The sequence below is a fragment of the Nuphar pumila genome, chromosome 11 (assembly GCF_984573655.1).
Source record: "Nuphar pumila chromosome 11, dmNupPumi1.hap1.1, whole genome shotgun sequence".
NCBI lineage: Eukaryota > Viridiplantae > Streptophyta > Magnoliopsida > Nymphaeales > Nymphaeaceae > Nuphar > Nuphar pumila.
Window position 1 is genome coordinate 112,125,699 of NC_143259.1, and position 24,627 is coordinate 112,150,325.

The 24,627-nt window shown below is 37.0% G+C and overlaps 1 protein-coding gene across 1 annotated transcript in view; it reads right to left on the reverse strand.

Moving 5' to 3' along the window:
• The window catches only part of SS3 (starch synthase 3), a 113,785-nt gene extending 89,847 nt beyond the window's left edge, over nt 1-23,938 (reverse strand). Inside the window, exons 1-6 of the mRNA XM_089980130.1 lie at nt 23,735-23,938; nt 22,402-22,465; nt 20,939-22,252; nt 20,442-20,656; nt 19,299-19,569; nt 328-503 (exon numbers count right to left, since the gene is read on the reverse strand). Coding sequence (XP_089836256.1) covers nt 328-503; nt 19,299-19,569; nt 20,442-20,656; nt 20,939-22,252; nt 22,402-22,465; nt 23,735-23,824 — 2,130 coding nt within the window. The 5' untranslated portion in view covers nt 23,825-23,938. The remainder of the gene's footprint in view (nt 1-327; nt 504-19,298; nt 19,570-20,441; nt 20,657-20,938; nt 22,253-22,401; nt 22,466-23,734) is intronic.
• Nucleotides 23,939-24,627: the final 689 nt, after the last annotated feature.

Genomic DNA, 24,627 nt, shown 5'->3' on the forward strand with positions numbered 1-24,627 from the left:
CTAGGTCTAAAAGATAGAACCGGTAAAACCATCTACCAATTTCTAAATAGAAAGGTAGCCTTGTACAAATCAAGCATCCATTAAGTATTCAAACAGAAACTTGTCAATCACTTTTTTCAAAAGTGAAAGATCAAGATGACTAGAATAGTAGGTTGTTGATGATCACAGGTTTTGGAAATCTAATTTCTCTGTCTGGTACAATATTAAACAAATATCAAACAAAAAAGAATGCAACTTCAAAATGTTCCAATAATGAAATAGCATTCTAAATTAATCAATCAATGCATTTTCAACCAAAACAAAAACAAATGATGGTGATCTACTAGCCTTTGCAATAGGTGCCATCTCCACAGCAATATGGACAATATGCATTGGTGGCTCCCTTGTAACTCCACCAACCACAGGAACATGGTAGTCCATCCCATTCTTATTGTCATAGATCCCACCATCCTCTCTTTCGGAAAAGACAAAGTCCATCAAGTAAGCATCCAGTGGAACCTTGACTGCAAAAGGGAATGAAGGATAACAGATGACCAAATATTATATCCATTAATCTATTGTAAGCATATTGTACAACAAAATTAGAAGGTATGAACAATAACATCCAAAAATAACCACTGAATCACCTTTACTCACATAAAAGAATAAGACCTTGATAACTTTCAACCTAGAGAACATGCTATACTCATGTATAAAAACAATAATCTTCCATTAGGATCATGTTGTTAACCCACAGCCTCGCAGCCCTTTCCTACTCAATGACAGTTGTTCCCCTCCTTGATTACATTTGTGATATAATTTTGCATCCACTAGTAATAGACGTTGAGAAACACATCAGTCAGGCATGCACACAAAAAATGCACTGATTCAGATACAGACATGTCACGTATAGTTTGGCGTAGTGGGATGGGACCTAGGCCACTAGGCAGGCGGTCTAGAATCAATCCCATGGGAGTCACCCCTTGCGCAAGCCGAAGCGTGGCGACTCCCTGGTGGCAAGGGGTAAGCTCATGGAGTTTTACACTGCCAGGACAATGATCATAAGTACAGCAAGCAGAGCCAGCTCGACTAGATCTCTGATCCTAGGGGTGGTTTCTCCATGTAAATATAAAAAAAAAAAGACATGTCACGTATATGTACGAGGCATATGTACACAGCATTCAAGTATAATATAAGGACTTATTTGTTTGAATAGCATGGAAGGAGTTGCTTAGGAAGCATGTGTATACGTACATATGAAGCGATAATATGGAAAAACAAGGAGATTGCCTTGGGAGCACAAGCACACACATATACCCCTTCGAATCTCTCTTTTCTTCCACACTACTTTCAAGCTAGGAGCCCAAGTTGGTATGATCTTGGAATAATGCAAGAGTGATAACTTTCTGAAAAACAACCACTGGAAAAGAATACCTTTAACATTAACAAGAGACATCCAGAACCTCGAATAAAGGGGTTTGTTATGTAAGTGTCTAGATTTCTCTTTAACCAAACTCTTATGTGCAATTCCAACCCATTATTGTTTGTTCATGCCAGAACAATACCCCATATGTTATGCCAACCAGTGTTAAAGATGTGACATTTTGCCATATACCATATCTTTATGAAACAATTTGGTTAGTTACTAGATTGGAATCTCTCCCTCAGTTTCGCCCTTATCAGGTCCTTTTCTTCTTCCTCTTACCATTATCCCTATGTGAACTTTCCTAAAGGCTGGATTCATTCCATAATTTTTCCAACTGTCTTTGATCTTATATTTCTTTAGCATAAATCCAGCTCCACTAATTTGAACTTTCAACTAGGAAAATTCCCTAGACATATGGAAGAAATTCTCACTGCCCATAACTGTTAGTTTGTTAAGTCTTAGCAAAACATTGGATGCTTATGTTTTTCTTTGTATTTTCAATTTGAAGGTTTTTGCATTCTTTCGCTTTGTTCTTTGTTGTTTCACTCATCTTTCCACAATTTTTACAGTACAGGCATCCAACTAGTTAAGAGAAATGAATAACAGCAATAACTAAGAAACAAAAATTTTCTGACTATGTTCTTGCTAGTCATGGGTCAAAAGACATCATTTTGAGAAGGGGATTAAAAATGTTCACTTAATCTGAAATTATACAATACATGAAGCAATGGTACAACTTTAAATTTCTTTAAACCTTCCTCTCATTTGTTTACATTTATTAAATGTTTACTTTTTATTGACTCATTTTTATATTCTAGTTTGTTTACCAACAATAAAACAGAGTCTTATGTATAAAAGTGTGCAACCAGTCCTCAAACAAACATGTGTCAGCTGACTTTCAAAACAGCATTTGCTATCCATCTCCTTTCCCTCACGGCCTCACATGATCACATATGAAATTCTTTAGAAAATGGATTAATTTTGATCAATATAAACACTATTAAAATGTATATATAAGGGTATTTTGGTAATTCTGTATCTAGGGGTAAACCAAACACATAGAAATGGATTATCACTATGTTAGGGAAGAATTCTTAAAGAAGACCATTACATTGCCATATGTGACATCGGAGTATCAACTAGTGGACTTCTTCACCAAAGCGCTTTGATCCCCGAGATTTTACTTTCTTTTTGGCAAACACGCAATTGTGATACCGCGAGTTTCAGAGAGGTGTTAAAATATAAATTTGTGTATATACATACATATATATATAGGAGTATTTTGGTAATTCTATATCTAGGGTTATTTTGATAATTTTGTACATGTAATAGGGTCTGCCCATTAGGGGGCGGAATTGATATTTTTCTGTTTTCTTTATTTTTGGCACTCTTGCCTTTTTAGTTCATGTTGGGGGCACTATGGTCAAAAGACCATAGTCATGTTAAATTATGTAATCAAATAGTGTAATCCAATATATATTTTATATATATAAGGTAATACATATACATATATTATATATGTATATGTATCTACCGAGTATATATATATATATTAGCCGTAAGGGTATTTCAGTCTTTTTCTCTTTTACGCATATTCATCTTCTTGAATATGTTTGTATTTTGTATTTTGTATTTTTATTTCTTTTCTTTTTTTCCTTTTTTAAAATATGTACTTTGTGTACCTTGGGGGGGGCACATATAGTCGTTGGGTCCCTCCAACGGTCACATTTGTGACCGTTGGAGGGGCTCCAACGACTACATGTGGAGCCCCTCCATGGCCCACTAAGAGCTCTATAAATTGGCCCCTCTCCTTTGTATTTTTTAGGGCTTTGGGTCAAAGCCCAATTATTCAATAAAGATTATATTTTTGCATTTTGTGAGATTGATTGATTTGTGCTTGTATGCACAAGTGTTCTTAGTATTCTTATTGTGCATATGTGCACTTGTCTTTTATCAAGAATATTGGTCTTGATTATAGTATCTTATTGAAGATACTTTTGTTAAAATGTACCTATTATATATATATATATATATACATATATATATATATATATATATTCTGTTTATTACATCAATACCCGATAGGGGTATTTTTGTAATTTCACAGTTGTTTTAGAAAACAACTATTTTTTCTTTTTTGATCAAATGTAATTTTTATTTTTTATTTTTTCATTTCTTTTTTTATTATTTTTGAGGACCAAAAGGGGCTCCAACATAGAAGTCGTTGGAGCCCCCAACGGTCACAAATGTGACCGTTGGGGGCTCCCAACGACTCTATGGGAGCCCCCTTTTGGCTCTCCTTTTGAGGCCCTTTGGCCCTCCTTTTTCCTCCTCCTTCTCTTGTATAAATAGGGGTGATCCCCTTGTGTATTTTCATCTTGGAGAGCTCCTCTCTCTTTTCAATAAGAGGCTTTGTATATTGTTGCCTTCTTAAAGGCTTGTGCTTGTATTGTCCCTTCGTGGACTTGTGATATTTTCTCTTTTATTCATTGTTGTATGTGCTTGTATGCACTCTTTATATTTCCGCAATATCTCATTACATGGTATCAGAGCCACTCGATTCTTGAAGGAAAGGTGTGGTTCGTGTATCTCTTATTTTGGTGGACATCTTCTCACTTCTTGGCAACATCATGGAGACAAAGATTGATCTTTCTTTCAAACTCAATGGAAAGAACTATATGATGTGGGCATCGGCAATGGAGAATAATCTCAAAGGGAAGAAGCTTTGGGGTTATGTCATGGGGACCGTTCCGGAACCTAAGCTTATGCTCACAAAAATGGAAGAAGATCAAGAAAAAGCTCTTGAGGGAGATGCTTGTCTCAAGGCCATTGAAAATCATCAAAAGGAAGTAGAAGATTGGGAAAGCAATCACGCAAAAATCCTTGCGTGGTTTATGAACAATGTGGAGCTTAAGGTATGTGCTAATATAGCTAAATTTCGTCGAGCCAATGAGGCTTGGTCCTTTATGAGGGGTATGTATACCCAAAAGGATCTTGCAAGAGCATACTTCTTGCAAGAAAAAGTTAGAACCACCAAGCAAGGTGATTCTAGCATTCAAGACTACTATAGTGCTCTTAACCCACTATGGGATGAATTGGCTCTTTTAGAGCCAAAGTGGGTTTCTATGGAAGATGTTGATTTAAGACAAAAACAAATGGAACAAGAGCGATTGTTTCAATTTCTTTTTGGGCTACGCCCCGAATTTGAGCAAGTGAGATCCTCACTTCTCCATAGATCTATTTTTCCTCCTATTGAGGATGCTATTGCCGAAATCACTCAAGAGGAGACAAGGCTTGGCATGAGTAAGCATGTTGATGAAGTCCTTGCCGTATCCAAACCGGGTAACAATGTTAGAACCTATAAGCCTCCTCATTTTGGGAAACAAGGGAACTACAATGGAGGAAGAAAAATGATTGTTTGTCATTATTGCAATGAGCCGGGTCACATTAGACCCGTTTGTCCAAAGCTTATGGGAGCCTTCAAGCCTAAAGTAGCCTCTCTTGAAGAAACCACCTCCAAAGAAGATGAAGGCAAAAACAATGACATTAAAGAAACTCTTGGACAAATATCTATGGCTCTCCAACAAATGCTTAAAGTTTCTTCCTCCACATCGGGTGCGGCCATTGCTTCGACATCATCACCCGGTACGTATTCTTGGATCCTTGATTCCGGAGCTTCTTTTCATATGACCCCTCATGAGAATGCACTTAGTGATGTTTGCATCAATTCAAAGGACTCTTGTGTCTCAACGGCCGATGGAACTTTTTTGAAAATTTCAAGTATTGGCTCTTTTAAAGATTCTCAAAATTTTTGTGTTCCAAAAGTAAGAGTTGTTCCCAAATTAAATTTAAACCTTTTTTCGGTTTCTCAAATTGCCGACCATGGATGTGAAATATCTTTCTCATCTAATGGTTGCTTTGTGCAGGATCTCCGGTCCGGGAAGCGGATTGGGCAAGGCCATAGAAAGGGAGACCTCTATTATATGGATCATCTTGATCTCCCTACAAACTTTTTTTGTTCTTATGTCCAAGAAAAAAATATGGAAACTTGGCATAAAAGACTTGGTCATCCAAGTTATTCCAAAATGTATCTCTTTCCTTTTGGAAACAAATTTTGTAAGGAAAAAAAAATTAATTGCAAAGATTGCATTTTTGGAAAAATGAAGTCTATTCCTTTTCCAACTAGATCTTTTTTCTCATCAAGGCCTTTTGAATTGGTGCATTCGGATGTTTGGGGTCCTTCTCCGGTTATGTCTAAAGGGGGTTATTCATATTATGTTACATTTGTTGATGACTTTACTCGGTATGTTTGGATTTATTTCCTTAGTCATAAGTCGGAAGTATTTACTTTCTTTAAAGATTTTCATAAAAAGGTTCAAAATCAATTTCAAAGTAACATATCTATTTTAAGATCTAATTCCGGTGGTGAATACTTATCTCACGAATTCCAAAACTATTTAAACCAAAATGGCATTTGTCATCAAAAGTCATGTCCTAGGACTCCTCAACAAAATGGCCTAGCGGAAAGGAAACATAGGCACATTATAGAAACCGCTAGAACATTGCTTGTGTCTAGAAATATTCCAAAAAAAAAATTGGGCGGAAGCCGTTCTTACCTCAACCTATCTAATCAATAGAATGCCCTCTTCTAAGTTAAAAAATGCTTCTCCCTATGAGAAACTCTTTAAGTTTTCACCCGATTTTAATCGACTTCGTATTTTTGGTTGCAAATGTTTTGTCCTACTACATAAAAGGGATAAGTTATCTCCCAAAGCAATTGAATGTGTATTTTTTGGATATGGTGAAAATCAAAAAGGGTATAGATGTTATGATTTTAAGAATGATAAACTATATGTTTCAAAAGATGTAACATTTCTCGAAGAAGAAAACGGTTTTGATAAAATAGAAGAGACAAATGAAATTGATTATGTATTCTTATATGATCTTATTGATGACATACAAGAAGATTCTCTTGAAAACATAGATGACACTCACAAGGTATCCCCTCTTGACATAACACTCTCAAATGATAATAATTCAAATACAAATGTTCATGATAGCAATGCCAATATAAATGTTTACTCAAGAAGAAATCAAGAAAAACCTATTAGTGCCCTCGAAAAATACTCTCAAATTTCCGAATCCATTGAGGAACCACAAGTTAGGCATTCTTCTAGAATATCAATACCCCCAAATAGGTTTGTCTCCTATGACTCTTTAACTCCCAACTATCGGGCATGTTTGATAACTCTACACTCTTATTTTGAACCAACCCACTATAATCAAGCTAAATCTATACCTCATTGGGTTGAAGCAATGCAAGTTGAACTAAATGCTTTAAAAAAGGCCAATACTTGGGAAGTAGTTGATCTACCCTCACACAAAAAACCTATTGGTTGTCGTTGGGTCTTCAAAGTTAAAACTAAAAGCGATGGCTCTTTGGAACGATATAAAGCAAGATTGGTTGCTAAGGGATACTCCCAAGAATATGGTATTGATTACGAAGAAACATTCGCCCCCGTAGCTCGTATGACAAGTGTCAGAACCTTAATAGCTGTCGCATCAACCAAAAAATGGCCTATTTATCAACTTGACGTAAAAAATGCTTTTTTAAATGGAAGTTTAAGTGAAGAAGTTTATATGGATCCACCACCCGGAATAAATATTAAGCAAGGTCAAACACTTCGGCTTTTAAAGGCATTATATGGTCTTAAACAAGCTCCTAAGGCTTGGTATGATCGTTTTAGTGATATCATGATAAAATTAGGATTTCATTCTTGTTATACTGACACTGCTCTTTTTGTTAAAAATGCAGGTTCTAGTATCGTAATTTTGTTGCTTTATGTTGATGATATGATTATCACTGGAAATGATCAAAGTAGTATTATTAATGTTAAAAATATGTTAAAAGATAATTTTGATATGTCTGATTTAGGTTTTCTCAGATATTTTCTTGGAATTGAGGTTGCATATTCTCCTAGAAGATATATTTTGTCACAGATGAAGCTTGCTGCAGATATATGTTCTAAGTCTGGGATTTCTGATGATAAGAAGGTAGAGACTCCCGAGGTTATTAATGCCAAGTTACGGTTAGAGGATGGGGTTCTTCTGGAAGATCCTACACCGTACCGACAACTCATTGGGTCTCTTACATATTTAACCATCACCAGACCAGATATCACTCATGCGGTTCACTCAGTCAGTCAATTTCAGCATGCTCCTACAACCGTGCATATGAGTGCGGTTCTCCGAATCATTCGCTACATTCGGAATACCATCAATAAAGGGCTATTTCTATCCTCCTCTTCCCCTTTGAATCTTCTTGCTTATACTGATGCAGATTGGGGAGGTAATCCCAATGATCGAGTCTCAACTACTGGTTTTTGTGTCTTTTTAGGGGACTCATTGATTGCCTGGCGATGCAAGAAGCAGCAGAAAGTTTCACTATCATCCACTGAAGCTGAGTACCGGGCAATGGCAACCACAACAATGGAACTTGTATGGCTTCGCAGTTTGCTTAAAGATATGGGAGTTGATATTACTGAAGCCTCCAAGCTGTGTTGCGACAATAAGAGTGCCATCTATATTGCAAGCAATCATACTTTTCATGAACGTACGAAGCATATCGAAATGGATTGCCACTATGTTCGTGACGAATTTTTACGAGGAACTATTGCTCTGCCATATGTCACTTCAGAATATCAGTTGGCAGACTTCTTCACTAAAGCTCTTCCGGCTCCTCGGTTCATGTTTCTTCTCGGCAAACTTTCCGTCCTTCCCCCGTAAAGTTTGAGGGGGGGTGTTAAAATGTACCTATTATATATATATATATACATATATATATATATATTCTGTTTATTACATCAATACCCGATAGGGGTATTTTTGTAATTTCACAGTTGTTTTAGAAAACAACTATTTTTTCTTTTTTGATCAAATGTAATTTTTATTTTTTATTTTTTCATTTCTTTTTTTATTATTTTTGAGGACCAAAAGGGGCTCCAACATAGAAGTCGTTGGAGCCCCCAACGGTCACAAATGTGACCGTTGGGGGCTCCCAACGACTCTATGGGAGCCCCCTTTTGGCTCTCCTTTTGAGGCCCTTTGGCCCTCCTTTTTCCTCCTCCTTCTCTTGTATAAATAGGGGTGATCCCCTTGTGTATTTTCATCTTGGAGAGCTCCTCTCTCTTTTCAATAAGAGGCTTTGTATATTGTTGCCTTCTTAAAGGCTTGTGCTTGTATTGTCCCTTCGTGGACTTGTGATATTTTCTCTTTTATTCATTGTTGTATGTGCTTGTATGCACTCTTTATATTTCCGCAATATCTCATTACAACTTTTACATGGTATCAGAGCTTGGTTCAAGTAAGAAAGATCGTGTGTTTTTCACATTCTTGGGTGACTCGAAAAACATGCCCTCAAGCTACAGGAGATTAGAGTGGATCATTTCCTTCGGCCAATATTTTAGAAGTCTTCTTTGTCAAGAAAGACTTAAAAATATATTAAGGTACGTGTTTTTTTCTTGTTTATCTCCTCTCTAATGGGCGAAAAGGACTCTCACTTCTCCCTCGAGTTTAAACTCAATGGTTCAAACTATCATGTTTGGGCCGGTAATATGGAAGCCCATATTAAAAGAAAGGGGCTTTGGGGATATGTTCAAGGTTCGATACCGGAACCCGAACCAAAAATTACCATCATGGAAAAAGGAAATATAAAGATTCTTGAAGGAGAAGAAAGGCAAAGAACTCTTGAAGACTACTCAAAAAAACATGATGAATGGGAAATGAGAAACTTCAATATCTTATCTTGGATTTTCTCATTTGTTGAAACCAAGATCAATGTCAATATCATCAAATTCAAGAAAGCTTCTGAAGCTTGGCTATATCTTGAAAAAATGTATACATCAAGAGATTTATCGTACAAGTACTACCTTCAAAAGAGAGCTTTGACCCTACAACAAAATGAGATGACTATTCAAAAATACTTTGCCGAATTATCTTCTATTTGGGACAAGCTTGCTATGCTTGAACCCAAATGGAGTGGTGAAGCTATAGAGCTTAGACACAAACAACTAGAGAAAGATCGCTTATTTAACTTCCTAAATGGCCTTAGACCCGAATTTGAACAAATTCGGTCATCTCTACTTTCTTCTTTCACATCTCCCTCCATTGAAGATGTAATTACTAAATTGAGTGGGGAAGAAACCCGTATGGGTATTGGTAAAAGCAATCCTAGCATCCTTGCTACCTCTTCTATTCAAGAAGAAAGTGAAGGGGTGAATGTCGTTTCAAGACCGGGTAACAATGTGAGGACTTACAAACCACCTAACTTCAAGAATCAAAATCAAAGAGGAAGTGAGCAAAGTGAAAAAAGAGACTATAGCAAACTAACTTGTTATTTTTGTAAAGAACTGGGGCATATCAAACCTATTTGCCCAAAATGGAAGAAATTGCTTGCAATGGCCACCACAACTCAACCAGAAGAACGGCCATCCTCTTCCAATGGGTCTCTTTCTCGCTTCAACCTCTTCTCAATGGAGGAATTTCCGGAATCGCTATGACAACCTCTGCACCCCCCGGTAAGATATCTTGGCTTTTAGATTCTGGTGCATCATTTCATATCACTTCAAGTGATTGTTCTCTTTCCGAATATTATAAAAATTATTTTTCATCTTTTGTCTAAACAGCGGATGGAACATCTCTTGAAATTAAAGGAATAGGCAATTTCGAAAAACAAGATTTTTTTATTCCAAAAATTAGACTCATACCAAAACTAAACTTGAATTTACTTTCGGTTTCTCAACTCTTGGACCATGGTTGCGATATAAAATTCTCTTCTAATAAATATTGAATACAGGATCGTCGGTCCGAGAGATTGATTGGGGAAAGCTCTAGGAGAGGAGATCTCTACTATATCGACTCTCTCCAAGTTCCCAAGAATCAATTTTGTAATGTTGTCCAAAATAAAGATATTCATGCATGGCATAAGAGACTTGGACATCTGAATATTGTTAAAATCTCATTATTACCTTTTGTAAAGGAGATTTTCTATGTAATGAATGTATTCTTGGGAAAATGAAAAGTTTACCCTTTTGTCAAAGATCCATGTTTACAACAAAACCTTTTGAAATCGTTCATTTTGATGTATGGGGTCCCGCTCCTGTGATATCTAAAGGAGGATTCTCATATTATGTGATTTTTGTTGACGATTTCACTAGATATTGTTGGATATATTTTCTCAAGCAATAAGCATGAAGTTTTTTTGACTTTTAAAACTTTTCATATGATGATTTTAAATTAATTCAATGGAAACTTAAAAATTCTTAGATCCGACTCTGGAGGAGAATACCTCTCAAATAAATTCAAGAGTTATCTTGAAAGTTATAATATTCTCCATCAAAAATCTTGTCCAAAAACCCCTCGACAAAATGGATTAGCAGAACGAAAGCATAGGCATATTATTGAAACAACTCAAACTTTGCTTATTTCGCAAAACATTCCAAAAAACCTCTGGGCTGAGGCAGCCCTTACTTCGATCTATCTCATAAATAGACTTCCATCAAAGAATTTAAACAAAATTTCACCTTTTGAAAAAATGTATGAGAAGGAACCTGACTATAGCAGGTTAAGGGTTTTTTGTTGTAAATGTTTTGTCCTTATAGATAAAAATGATAAGCTTTATCCAAAAGCCATTCCTTGTGCCTTTCTTGGTTATTCGGAAACCCAAAAGAGTTATAGGTGTTATGATATCAGAAATGACAAATTATATGTTTCCAGAAATGTAAGTTTTTTGAAAAATCTTAGTGGTTTTGAAAGTCTTAAATCTCATGATGAGAATGTGAATTATTCCTTTCTATTTGAATTACTAACTAAAGATGATGATGCAAGTGATGATGAGTCAACTCAGAATGACTCAAGTGATAATGAAATTGAGGAAATTATCACGCCTCCCCTCTCCCATCCTCATCAACATATCGATGAAGGATCATCTAGAGATCCCATCACCTATGTTCATAGAGATAAAAACACCTTCAAAAGTGCTCTTGAAAGATATGATGATATCGGTAGGACTGTTCCTCAAAATGAGGAGAACCTACAAAGGACAGAAAGACATAGGAAAGCTCCCTCTAGGTTTATCTCGTATGACTCTTTTTCACCTAAATATAGAGCATGCCTTATTGTCATTCATTCATACATAGAACCTATAAATTTTGAGGAAGCACGAAGATGTTCTCAATGGGTAGAAGCTATGGAGAATGAACTTAGTGCTCTAAAAAGAGACAAGACTTGGGAATTTCAAGATATTCCTAAGGGTAAGAAAGCAATAGGATGTAGATGGGTATTTAAAGTAAAAACTAAAAGTGATGGATCTCTTGAGAGATATAAGGTGAAATTAGTTGCTAAGGGATATAATCAAGAATATGGAATTGACTATGAAGAAACTTTGCTCATGTGGCTCGTATGGTCATTGTTCGATGTTTCGTCACAATTGCCTCTATCAACAAATGGAACATCTATCAAATGGATGTTAAAAACGTCTTCCTAAATGATGATCTGAATGAAGAGGTATATATGAATGCTCCACCAGGAATAGAGACTCCCAAAAGGAAAGTACTTCGCCTTCGCAAAGCCCTTTATGGCTTAAAACAAGCCCCCAAGGCTTGGTATGATAGGTTTAACTCTATAATGTTAGAAAATGGTTTCTCATCATGTTTCACTGACACTGCCTTATTTGTTAGAAAAACCAATGCAGGGATTGTCATTCTGCTTTTATATGTGGATGATATGCTTATAATCGGAAGTAATTCTAAAGGGATTAAAAGCATAAAATCAATTTTGAAGGATAAATTTGAAATGTCTGATTTGGGATTCCTAACTTATTTTTTGGGTATTGAAGTGACATACTCTCATAGAGGGTATTTTTTATCTCAAACTAAGCTTGCCTCTAAGATTATTGATAGGTTAAGTATTACGGCTGATAAGGTTTGTGAAACTCCTTCCATAGTGGGAGCCAAAATGAAGATTGATGATATTATTCTTCTCTCTGATCCCACCCCGTACAGACAACTTGAGAGATCATTGATGTATCTGAGTATTACTAGACCAGATATTTCTCATGCAGTTTATACTACAAGTCAATTCCAACATCAGTTCATATGAGTGTCATCTTGCGAATTGTAAGATACATAAAGGGTACTCTAAACAAGGGAGTGTTCTTATCCTCTTCTTCTGAATTAAAATTAATTGTTTATACTGACTCTGACTGGGGAGGTGACCCAAATAACCGTCACTCTACCACTGGTTTTTCTGTGTTTTTAGGAGACTCGCTGATCTCATGGAGATGTAAGAAGCAACAAAAAATGTCTCTATCCTCAACAGAAGCTGAATATCGGGTCGTGGCGACTACTACCATAAAAATTGCATGGATTCAACAGCTATTAGAAGACATGGGAATCACAATAGAAGGGCCCACCAAGCTATACTATGATAACAAGAGTGCAATATACATTGCCAAAAATCATATTTTTCATGAGCGGACTAAACATATTGAGATGGACTGTCACTATGTTCGGGAAGCGTATCTGAAAGGAGTTATAAATCTTCCATATGTAACTTCAGAATATGAGTTGGCAGATTTCTTCACCAAAGCTTTGTGTGCTCCGCGGTTCAATTTCCTCCTTGGCAAACTTTCGGTCATCTTGGCCTAAGTTTGAGGGGGGGGTGTTAAATTATGTAATCAAATAGTGTAATCCAATATATATTTTATATATATATATGGTAACACATATACATATATTATATATATGTATATGTATATGTATCCACCGATTATATATATATATATAATATATATTAGTCGTAAGGGTATTTCAGTCTTTTTCTCTTTTTACGCATATTCATCTTCTTGAATATATTTGTATTTTGTATTTTTATTTCTTTTCTTTTCTTTTTCTTTTTTAAAATATGTACTTTGTGTACCTTGGGGGGGCAACGACTACATGTGGAGCCCCTCCAAGGCCCACTAAGAGCTCTATAAATTGGCCCCTCTCCTTTGTATTTTTTAGGGCTTTGGGTCAAAGCCCAAGTATTCAATAAAGATTATATTTTTGCATTTTGTGAGATTGATTGATTTGTGCTTGTATGCACAAGTGTTCTTAGTATCTTATTGTGCATGTGTGCACTTGTCTTTTATCAAGAATATTGGTCTTGATTATAGCATCTTATTGAAGATACTCTTACAAGTCATTGGGAAGGCCCAACGGCTATATTTCTAGCCGTTGGAGCCTTCCCAACAGCTATAGAGGACTCTCTTTTGGCCCTTTGCTGTGTATACATAGGGTCATAGTGTCCCCCTTGTTTCTTATGCATTCACTAATGCACATTATATGAAAAAGCCTATATTTTTAAGTGTGCTCTTGTGTTGAGTTTGTGGGTGCCCCTTTTTGTGGGTCGTTCTTGTGCTTTTGCCGATAGTAGGCATAATGCATTTCACTTTTGAATCTTTGTGGATTCTGTTAAAATGTATACTCAAAAACCTTATTGTAAGTATAAATATATATATATATATACTTATATACATAGAGATACGTATACATATGTTATATGTATACGTATCTCTATATATAAGTATATATATTTATACATTTTCCCCTTTTTTACCCGAAAAGGGTATTTTAATCCTTTTACTGTTTTGCGCATATTCCAATTGGAATATGTTGTAACTTTTTTTTCTTTATTTTTTAATTTCTTTATTTTTTAATTTTTTCTTTTTTGTAATTTCAAAAAGGTGCCTTGGGGGTCTCCCCAATATAGTCGTTGGGGAGCCCCCAACGGTCACAATTGTGACCGTTGGGAGCTCCCCAACGACTCCTTTGGGGAGCCCCCTTGCACCTCCCATTTCTTGTATAAATAGGGGTGTTCCCCCTTGTAAATCCTCAAGCTTGAGAGTCTCAAGCATTTCCTCTTTTTTATGAAACACATGCATTATTGCATGTTTATTATTTTTACGCTTTTCGCGTATTGTGTTCAAGTGTTGTGAAAGTGCCTTCGTGCACTTCCTTTTTAAAAGTATTTATGCTTGTATGCGTATTGTCTCTTCATAGACAATTTTACATGGTATCAGAGATCGGTTGGTGATTAAGGATCGTGGGATTCTTCTTTTTTCGAGTGCCTCGAAAACCGTGCCTTCGGATTCTTGGAAGTTAAAGTGGTGGATCTTGCTTCTCAAATATTTTAGAAGGAGCTTGTGCAAGCTAGAAGTTGAAACATTGTGTTGGTACGCCTCCTTCTCTTTTTCTTTACTCCTTAATGGGTGAAAAAGAGTCTCACTTCGCCCTTGGCTTCAAGTTGAATGGGTCCAACTACCATATTTGGGCCGGGAACATGGAGGCTCACATAAAAGGTAAAGGATTATGGGGTTATGTGCAAGGCTCTATTCCGAAACCAGAACCCAAAATAACCGTGATGGACGGAAATGAAATCAAGGTTCTTGAGGGAGAGGAAAGGGTCAAAGCTCTTGAAGAATACTCCAAGAAGAACGACGAATGGGAAATGAAGAACTTCAAGATTCTTTCTTGGTTCTTCGCATCCGTTGAAACAAAGATTAATGCCAACATTATCAAGTTCAAGAAAGCATCCGAAGCTTGGCATTATCTCGAGAAAATGTATACATCAAGAGATCTATCCCATAAGTATTACCTTCAAAAGAAGGCCCTCTCCCTTACTCAAGGTGAAATGTCCATTAGGGAATATTATACCGACCTCTCCTCCATTTGGGATGAGCTCTCCATGCTTGAACCAAAATGGAGTGGAGAGGCAATTGAACTCCGCCACAAGCAACTTGAAGAAGATCGGTTCTTCAATTTTTTGAATGGGTTAAGACCGGAATTTGAGCAAATAAGGTCATCTCTTCTTTCCTCATTTACTCCTCCATCTCTTGAAGATGTTCTCACCAAATTAAGTGGTGAGGAAACTCGTATGAGCTTATGTAAACAAGGATCAAATGTTCTTGTGGTTCCTTGTAATCATGAAGAAAACAATGAGGTCAATCCCGTATCAAGACCCGAAAATAATGTAAAGACCTATCGTCCTCATTTCAAATTCCAAAATCAAGGAGGAGATGGTGGACAAAGAGGAAAAAGAGACTATAGCAAGACTATTTGTCACTTTTGTAAGGAACCGGGGCATATCAAGCCCGTATGTCCCAAATGGAAGAGGCTTCTCGCTATGGCCACCACCGGTGTACCACAAAAGGAAGAGGCATCATCAAATGGGTCACTCTCGTTGAATCAAATAGTGGAAGCCCTTCAACCTCTTCTCAAGGGAGCTACATCCGGTGCCGCCGTGTCTACCTCTTCCATTCCAGGTAAAGTCTCTTGGCTTTTGGACTCAGGTGCATATTTTCATATGTCCCCAAACATGTTTTCACTTTCCGATTTTTCAAAAAATGTTTCTCCATCCTTTGTTTCCACTGCAGATGGAACCTCTCTTGAAATTAAAGGAATAGGTAATTTTGAAAATCAAAGTTTTTCCATTCCAAAAATTAGATTTATACCTAAACTTAACTTAAACCTTCTCTCAGTTTCTCAACTCTCGGACCATGGATGCGATATTAAATTTTCATGTGACAAATGTTTAATACAGGATCGCCGGTCCGGGAAATTGATTGGGGAAGGCTTTAGAAAAGGAGACTTATACTATATGGAATCTCTACAAGTTCCAAAATCATTTTGTAATGTTGCCCGGAACAAAGATATAAACATATGGCACAAAAGACTTGGTCATCCTAATGCCACCAAGTTATCTTATTTACATTTTGCGAAGGATTTATGTAAAAGTTCATTTTCCTGTAATGATTGTATTCTCGGAAAAATGCAAAGTTTATCGTTTAAGCAAAGAACTATGTTCTCATCTAAGACCTTCGAAATTGTTCATTCCGATGTTTGGGGACCCGCACCTGTTGTTTCAAAAGGAGGTTTTTCTTACTATGTTATTTTTGTGGATGATTTCTCCCGGTATTCATGGATCTATTTCCTAAAGTACAAACATGAAGTTTTTACATGTTTTAAAACCTTCCATTTAATGATCAAGAATCAATTCAATAGTAATATAAAGATTTTTAGAAGTGACTCTGGAGGAGAATATCTCTCCAACCAATTTAAAACATATCTTGAGGATCACAGAATTATTCATCAAAGGTCTTGTCCTAAAACCCCTCAACAGAATGGATTGGCCGAAAGAAAACATAGGCATATCATTGAGACCACTAGGACCCTGCTTATTTCTCAAAATATTCCTAAGAACTTTTGGGCTGAAGCAGCCCTCGCTTCTGTTTATCTGATAAACCGCTTACCATCTAGGATATTAGGAAAAATATCCCCTTTTGAGATCTTATATAAACTTGAACCTGATTATAATAGGTTACGTGTTTTTGGGTGTAAATGTTTTATTCTTACGGATAAAAATGACAAGCTCTCTCCCAAAGCTATCCCCTGCGCCTTTCTTGGGTATTCCGAAACTCAAAAAGGATTTCGTTGCTATGATCTTCGAGGTGATAAGTTATATGTTTCTAGAAATGTAACGTTCTTAGAAAATGAGAGTGGATTTGAAAAAAATGTTTCTCAACAAGAAAATTTTGATTACTCATTCCTTTTTGATTTATTGGCTAGTAATGATGATATATCTAGTGATGATGATGTATCATCAAATCACGATGAGGAAATTGATGGTGATGTCGAAGAACATAACCCTCTCAATGATCAAGAAAACAGGTTTTTAAGTGATCCGATAACCTACTCCCGTAGAAACCAAGACACCTTTAGAAGTGCCATTGACCAATATAGTGAGCTTGTACCTACTCTCGATCACAGGAGATATGAGAGGAAACCTTTGCTCCTGTAGCCCGAATGGTTACAGTTAGATGTCTCATTACCATTGCATCTATTAAAAATTGGAATATTTTTCAAATGGATGTGAAAAATGCTTTTTTAAATGGAGAACTTAACGAAGAAGTGTATATGGAAGCCCCACCAGGCATGACGATTCCTAAAGATAAAGTTCTTCGTCTTCGAAAGGCTCTTTATGGTTTGAAACAGGCCCCCAAAGCCTGGTATGACAGATTTACCAGTGTAATGCTAGAAAATGGTTTCTCCTCATGTTATACTGACACTGCTTTATTTACTAGGAAATCTAAAGCAGGGATTGTAATATTGTTACTATATGTTGATGACATGTTGATTACAGGTGATGATGTTCAAGGAGTCAAGGGTATTAAGTCCGTCTTGACTTCAAAATTTGAGATGTCAGACTTAGGTTTTCTGACATATTTTCTTGGAATTGAGGTTGCTTATTCGCAACGTGGTTATTTTCTATCTCAGTCTAAACTTGCTTGTGAGATTATTGACAGATCAGGAATCTCTGATGACAAAGTATGCGAAACTCCTGAAGTTGTGGGAGCCAAAATGAAGATTGACGATGGTGTTCCTCTAACCGATCCTACTCCCTACAGGCAGTTGGTAGGTTCTTTAATGTATCTTAGCATTACTCGACCTGATTTGTCACATGCTATACACATCGCCAGTCAGTTCCAGCATGCTCCCACAACCATTCATATGAGTGTTGTGCTTCGCATTATCAGATACTTGAAGGGAACGGTGAATAAGGGAGTACTCCTATCATCTTCTTCTGAATTAAAATTGCTTGCTTATACTGACTCAGATTGGGGAGGTGACCCTAGTAACCGTCACTCCACCACTGGCTTTTGTATTTTCTTAGGAGAATCTTTGATCTCATGGCGATGTAAAAAGCAACAGAAGGTCTCATTATCATCCACTGAAGCCGAATACAGAGCCATGGCATCTACCACCATGGAAATAGTATGGATTAGACGCCTTTTGGAAGATATGGGAGTAGTTGTCAAAGAACCAACAAAGTTTTGCTGTGACAATAAAAGTGCAATTTACATTGCCAAGAACCACACATTTCACGAGCGAACAAAGCATATAGAGATGGACTGCCATTATGTCAGAGAAGAATACTTGAAGAAGGTCATTGATCTACCATACGTGACGTCTGAGCATCAACTTGCGGACTTCTTCACAAAAGCACTTTGTTCGCCTAGATTTCATTTCCTCCTTGACAAACTTGCGATTATCACACCGTAAGTTTGAGGGGGGGTGTTAAAATGTATACTCAAAAACCTTATTGTAAGTATAAATATATATACTTATATACATAGAGATACGTATACATATGTTATATGTATACGTATCTCTATATATAAGTATATATATTTATACATTTTCCCCTTTTTTACCCGAAAAGGGTATTTTAGTCCTTTTACTGTTTTGCGCATATTCCAATTGGAATATGTTGTAACTTTTTTTTTCTTTTTTTTTTAATTTCTTTATTTTTTAATTTTTTCTTTTTGTAATTTCAAAAAGGTGCCTTGGGGGTCTCCCCAATAGAGTCGTTGGGGAGCCCCCAACGGTCACAATTGTGACCGTTGGGAGCTCCCCAACGACTCCTTTGGGGAGCCCCCTTGCACCTCCCATTTCTTGTATAAATAGGGGTGTTCCCCCTTGTAAATCCTCAAGCTTGAGAGTCTCAAGCATTTCCTCTTTTTTATGAAACACATGCATTATTGCATGTTTATTATTTTTACGCTTTTCGCGTATTGTGTTCAAGTGTTGTGAAAGTGCCTTCGTGCACTTCCTTTTTAAAAGTATTTATGCTTGTATGCGTATTGTCTCTTCATAGACAATTTTACAGATTCATTACAAAACACATCCAGTATCTTTGTGCAACCAAAGTTACAAGTTGAACCATAAAATGAATGGACACCAAAATAGAGATGAAAGCATAGAATGCCAACTAGGTAGATCAGAAGGCATGTTACCAGTTGCTTTTACATGAGAGCTAGAGTCAACAGGAATCATTTTCTGCACAGGTAGAGGACCAAGACGATGTGTCCAACAATTAAATGAGCATGTCAACCATATATCAGATCTCCCATTCAAAACAGTGTTGGCAGGATTATAGAAAACTGTCACTGGGCGCCCTCCCTGGACATCAAGCGGGTCGGTGTAGACTATATGCTTTTGGGAAAGTAAAAACATTTTCAGTGTTCTCTCTTTTGTCTCTGCCTTCATGCGTGCAGTTTTCTCTGCCTGTAAGTGAAGATGGTGAAAAAAAGGGTAAATAAATAAGAGTGTATACGCAATAGGCTTAGTGATAGTCAATAATTTTAGCTGAAGAAGGATTAGAAAGCACCAAGCATAGGGACTAAAGACACATAACAGAGAAACCAACATGTTTATGACAACTAAGAAAACAATAATTTATCCTTCCTCATGCACTTTTCTGTGCTCCTCCTTATTCAAAGACACTGATCTTGCTATATGATGCAAAATCCACATATCTATCTGGTTTGGGGAAGGTATAGGTTCGCTACCCAGACGGGCCCTATGTAGTTGCGGGCCTTCAACCCAAGATAGAATTTTTGCTTGGATTCTCTTGTCAGGGTGCATTCATACACTTGACGTGGTAAAGAAATATTTGTACCAGCTTGCACATCATTGGGAATTATGTAAGGAGGAAGAGGAATCAGCTCAGCACTTCCATTGGTTTGTTCCTATTTCCAGGCCTGATTCAAGATTGTATGGACTGATCTGGAGTTCCATGTGAGCTTTTCTTCAGGCTTTAGAGAATTGTTATTTGGTAGAGAATCAAAAGATCAACAAATTGGAAGTGGTGGCTTATGTCGGCTTGGTGGTTTCCCTGGCTGGAGCAGAACCAACACACATTCACAGGGCTAGAAGCTAGTGTTGGCAAGGTCCACATGAGAATTCAAGGGGACACTGGCCCGAATCAGACCTTCAGGGGATTGGGACTGCTCAGATAGGGCCCTTAGGACTTTGGTTTTACTATTCTTATTAGGATTGCTCTCTTCATTTTGTATACCAGTGACCTCTTGTCAGTATTTATATTTCAACAATCCATCTGCTCAAACCTTACAACCATACCCAGCGGTTTACCTCACCTTCAAACGCTTAGCCTCCTTCTTAAGCCTCCGTTCTTGCTGAAGCTTTCTGTATATCTGGTGCTCCTCTTCGACCCAATACAGACCTTCAGGGATGGGTTGAGGTACAATAGCACGAAAATCCTGACGTTGATTGTTATCATATATTTTTGCATTCTCCGGGGCTCCATCGGTAAACACCCAATCAAGGATAAGAGCTTGATCAGGAACAATAACTGCAAGAGAGAGAAGATTGCAAAAGGCTACCTTAAGGCGCAAAAACAACTTTTCCAGATTAATACTTGCATGCATGACCACACACATGAATAAGTGGACTTAGCAAACTTAAGCTATCTCAAGTTTCTACTTATGGCAAGTCTAGGATTAGTTACAAATTCAAGTAATTAAATGCTTCTATTCACATCATTTATGGACAGCTAAAAGTTTGATTTGCAGTAGCAAAACCATGTGAGTTATATGTAAATCATGCCAAATATGAAAAGAAGGTTCCAGCCTACCATCTGCAGACCACCAATCTCGATTCATGTTCTCTGAATGGTCTAGCCTTTCAATGATTGTTAGCCCATCTCGCCAGTTGTTATATCCTCCATGAATCCATACCTCCCTGGAATGAGCAAGTGGTCCAGAGCTGCGGTTGTAGAATATTTTAACCTTGTCCCCTCCTTTGAAGAGAGAGGGTTCTATGTACCATAGATCATGAACTGACTTGACAGCCTTCCTCATTACTTGCTGCAATATTTCTCTCCTCTTGTCAGCTTCAATCTTTGCTTGTAATTTGTCTGCTTCACTTGCAGCTTTTTCCTCCTGTAATCGGTGTTGCTCTGCAGCTTGTCTTTCTCTTTCAGCTTGCTCAACTGCAAGTTTCTCAATCTCCCTCCTTTTCTCCTCAAGCAAGAAATCTTCAAAAACGAAAATATCCATTCCACCTTCCACAGGTATAGAGAAGTCTTGTGAATTATTATTTTCATAAAACTTGTCACCATTAAAAAATACAAAATCCATCTTGTATGTTTCTTTTGGAATATGTACTTTGCAAGACCACCAATCCCCTTGAATGTCAGTCTTCTGCAACTGTTTGGTAAAGGACTGCCATCTCCAATCATTAAAGGCACCCATTATTAAAATGTTCGGTTCATTTTCTAGAGTAGACATCTGCCTGTTCAGAAACACTTCAATATCATGATCAGCTTTTGCGACTTCAGGATAAACAAAGACTTTCTTCCCACGTGAAAAGTTCGTAAGTGCAAGGCTTTCAAGCAGTTGCCTGTATGCCAATCTGTCATTTTCTGAAGTATTTTTAACTAGCTCATCTGCATCTGGAACCACGTCATCTCCACTTTTGTCTCTTAAAAGGTCTTCTAAGTTATGCCTTCCATCAACCGTTTCATTATCTATAGCACCATTTCCGAATTTACTCAAAGTTATCGCAGCTACTGTGCCATCCAACTTCTCCATAGAAGAAACTGCTTGTTCCTCCAGTGGTTCCAACACAGTGGATCTGATGGGACTAACTGCTTCAGATTCATCTGCAGTCTGTCTTTCCTCCAGTACATCAAGTTGAATCTCATTAGGTCTATCATTAGGACCACAAATAGAACTTTTTCCAGATGATTGCTCTGCTGCTGCAATATTTTTTGTGCTTGTTTCAGTCAAATTTTGAGTTCTGAATTCAGCCTTTTCGTCACTTTGAACTTTTTTCTGGATACTTCTATCACCCTTTGACCTTGACGTGGAACTTGGAGTGTATCCCTTTGAAAAAGGAACTTTAGGTTTAGAAGCAGGGCCTTTTCTTTGTTGCTTCCTTGAATATTCTACAAGTTCATCAGTAATGTCCCAATAAAGAAAAAAAGAAGGAAAAAAGGGGAAAAAACAAATGTTACTTGAGTACAACAAAAATCATCACCATGAAGCCAAGAAACTTTTATAAACATAAAGTTCACCACGTATTTGATCAACTGACCTGAAGTTGCAACTGTATTAGATGGAATTTTGAACTCTGAATATCCTTTGGACCGTAGTGATGACTGGAATTCAAACAAAAAATGATGCAACCAAAATCCATAATCAGCAAGGAATAGAAACTATGTTGTGAATCCTAGTAGAAACAGAAAAACTCTTAAATTTTTCTGAAAATGGTCTCATAATGTACCGGCAATTCAAAGTTTATTCCCTCCATCAATAACTATGAACCAAGGTCTAAGAAAATATGCTTTAGTTTTCTAAGAAAGCATGAATTTATTTATTTCATAGTTCAGTAGATGATGGATTTTAAGTTAAAAATTTTTAAAAAGAAACAAATGACATAAATACAAGTTGATCGACCAATGTTTGTAAAATTACTCGTTTTTCTCAAGAAAAGCCCCGGAAGATCCCCAGAACCCCGTACAAATGACAGTTTCGGGCAGAAGGTGAAGGAATTAAGAGAAGAAAAGGCCATTGGAGTTCTAATAATCATTATATAGAAACATGAAAACTCTTGGAATAACAAAGATTTCCTTTTTTATCCCAAGCTGATCCTCATCGAGAGTCGAACCTAAGACTCCTTGAATACTATGATTCTAAAAACGCAGGCATCCCATTCAACTCGGACAGAAACAATCAAAGAGAAAAATCAACAAAAAGCCTATATTTCAACTGGTTAATTCTTTCATGGTAATATCATGACAGTTCAAATCTCCCAATGTTTTCAAAATATCCTGACTGAACTGCTCCAATTTAGTTTATGGATACACAATTTTCTCAATGCAATAGATATACTTACAAATGAAGATCCTGTAACTACTGTTTTACGCCATAAGAAAGTGAACCAAATAAATGGTGCTCACTTTTTTGAACAATTCTCTTAGTTTCAACCATGATCTTGTGACACTTCTCTTTCCTCAACACCATACACATCATTGGCATCATGCCCAATTCCTACTTATATAAGTGAAACACACTGTGAAGTTGGAAAGGAGGGAGTTTCCACATTACAATTACAATAGTCACCCACAAAAACTCTCACCCGGCCCTCAACCGGAAAGAATCCAAAATGACAAAGAAAATCGCTTCTGTTAGTGGTCTCCGACGCAGTTGCGTTGTGGGTATCGCCAAAAAGACTCTCTTTTCGATTCACCTCACTTCATATTCAAAGAAATATCCACCCCGTCCAATTAATATGCAATAACCAATAAAAAAAAGGAAGGCCACGCAACAACAAAGGCAACCATCAATCTCATTCATCAAAACCAAACAAAAACTCCATGTAAAGGAAACGAATTAAAGGAAAATGCGAGATGGGTGTTGAAGAATACACAAGAAGGCATCGCCCCCCATCGACCACCATCAAGAAAAGGCTTCCCGCAACAACTAAACGATCGATTTATGTGGAAGCTGGCTTCCATCGTGCCTCACGTAACCAGAATGCCTCTCTCTCTCTCTCTTCCTCGGTTCCACAGATTAGAAAGATCTCGTCTCCATCAGAAACAGCCAAATGGGAGAGAGTTCACGGCTACTAATGAACGTGGCGATAAGAGCGACCCATTTTTTATGCTTCCCATTTATTATTATTATTTTGAATTTCCAACTGGCAAATTGTGGACGGCTGATGCGTGCTTCATTGTGGTTCTGTTTGTTTGTTTCCGGGAAACAGAAATTTAAAAACAATTTTTTGGTCTTGAGGGTGGGCCCGGCTGGCGCGGTCGTGATTATTTTCGTGATAATGGTGGGATTATGGGGAAAAGAAAATCCCGAAAAAAGTGTCGCTTTCGTGATTTCAAGATGCGAAGATTCCGAATACGAAGTGACGAGCAAAAGGTTAATAGGAATCGCCTTCTGATTGGGTTAAGGGCTAGGGTTTTATCTTTTTTGCATGATGCTTTGGTGCATTTTAAAGAGTCCCAAGGAAGAAAATGGCTGCCTATCACAATCTGGTCTGCCTATGTATGGCATTGGGACATAGATGGAATAGCAAGTTCGTGGATTCACATTCACTAACTCATCCTGAAATAATAACAATAATAATAATATTTAGTATTATTATTATTATTATTATATTAATGGAAATAATAATATACTAATAATAAAGATAATCTTTGAATTAACTCGTTAGAAAAAAACATAGTTGGCATTTACTTGTAAGCACATCACAAATCCCATACAAAAACATTTATGTTCTTAAGTTTTCAGATACTTAAAATGTCTCGTT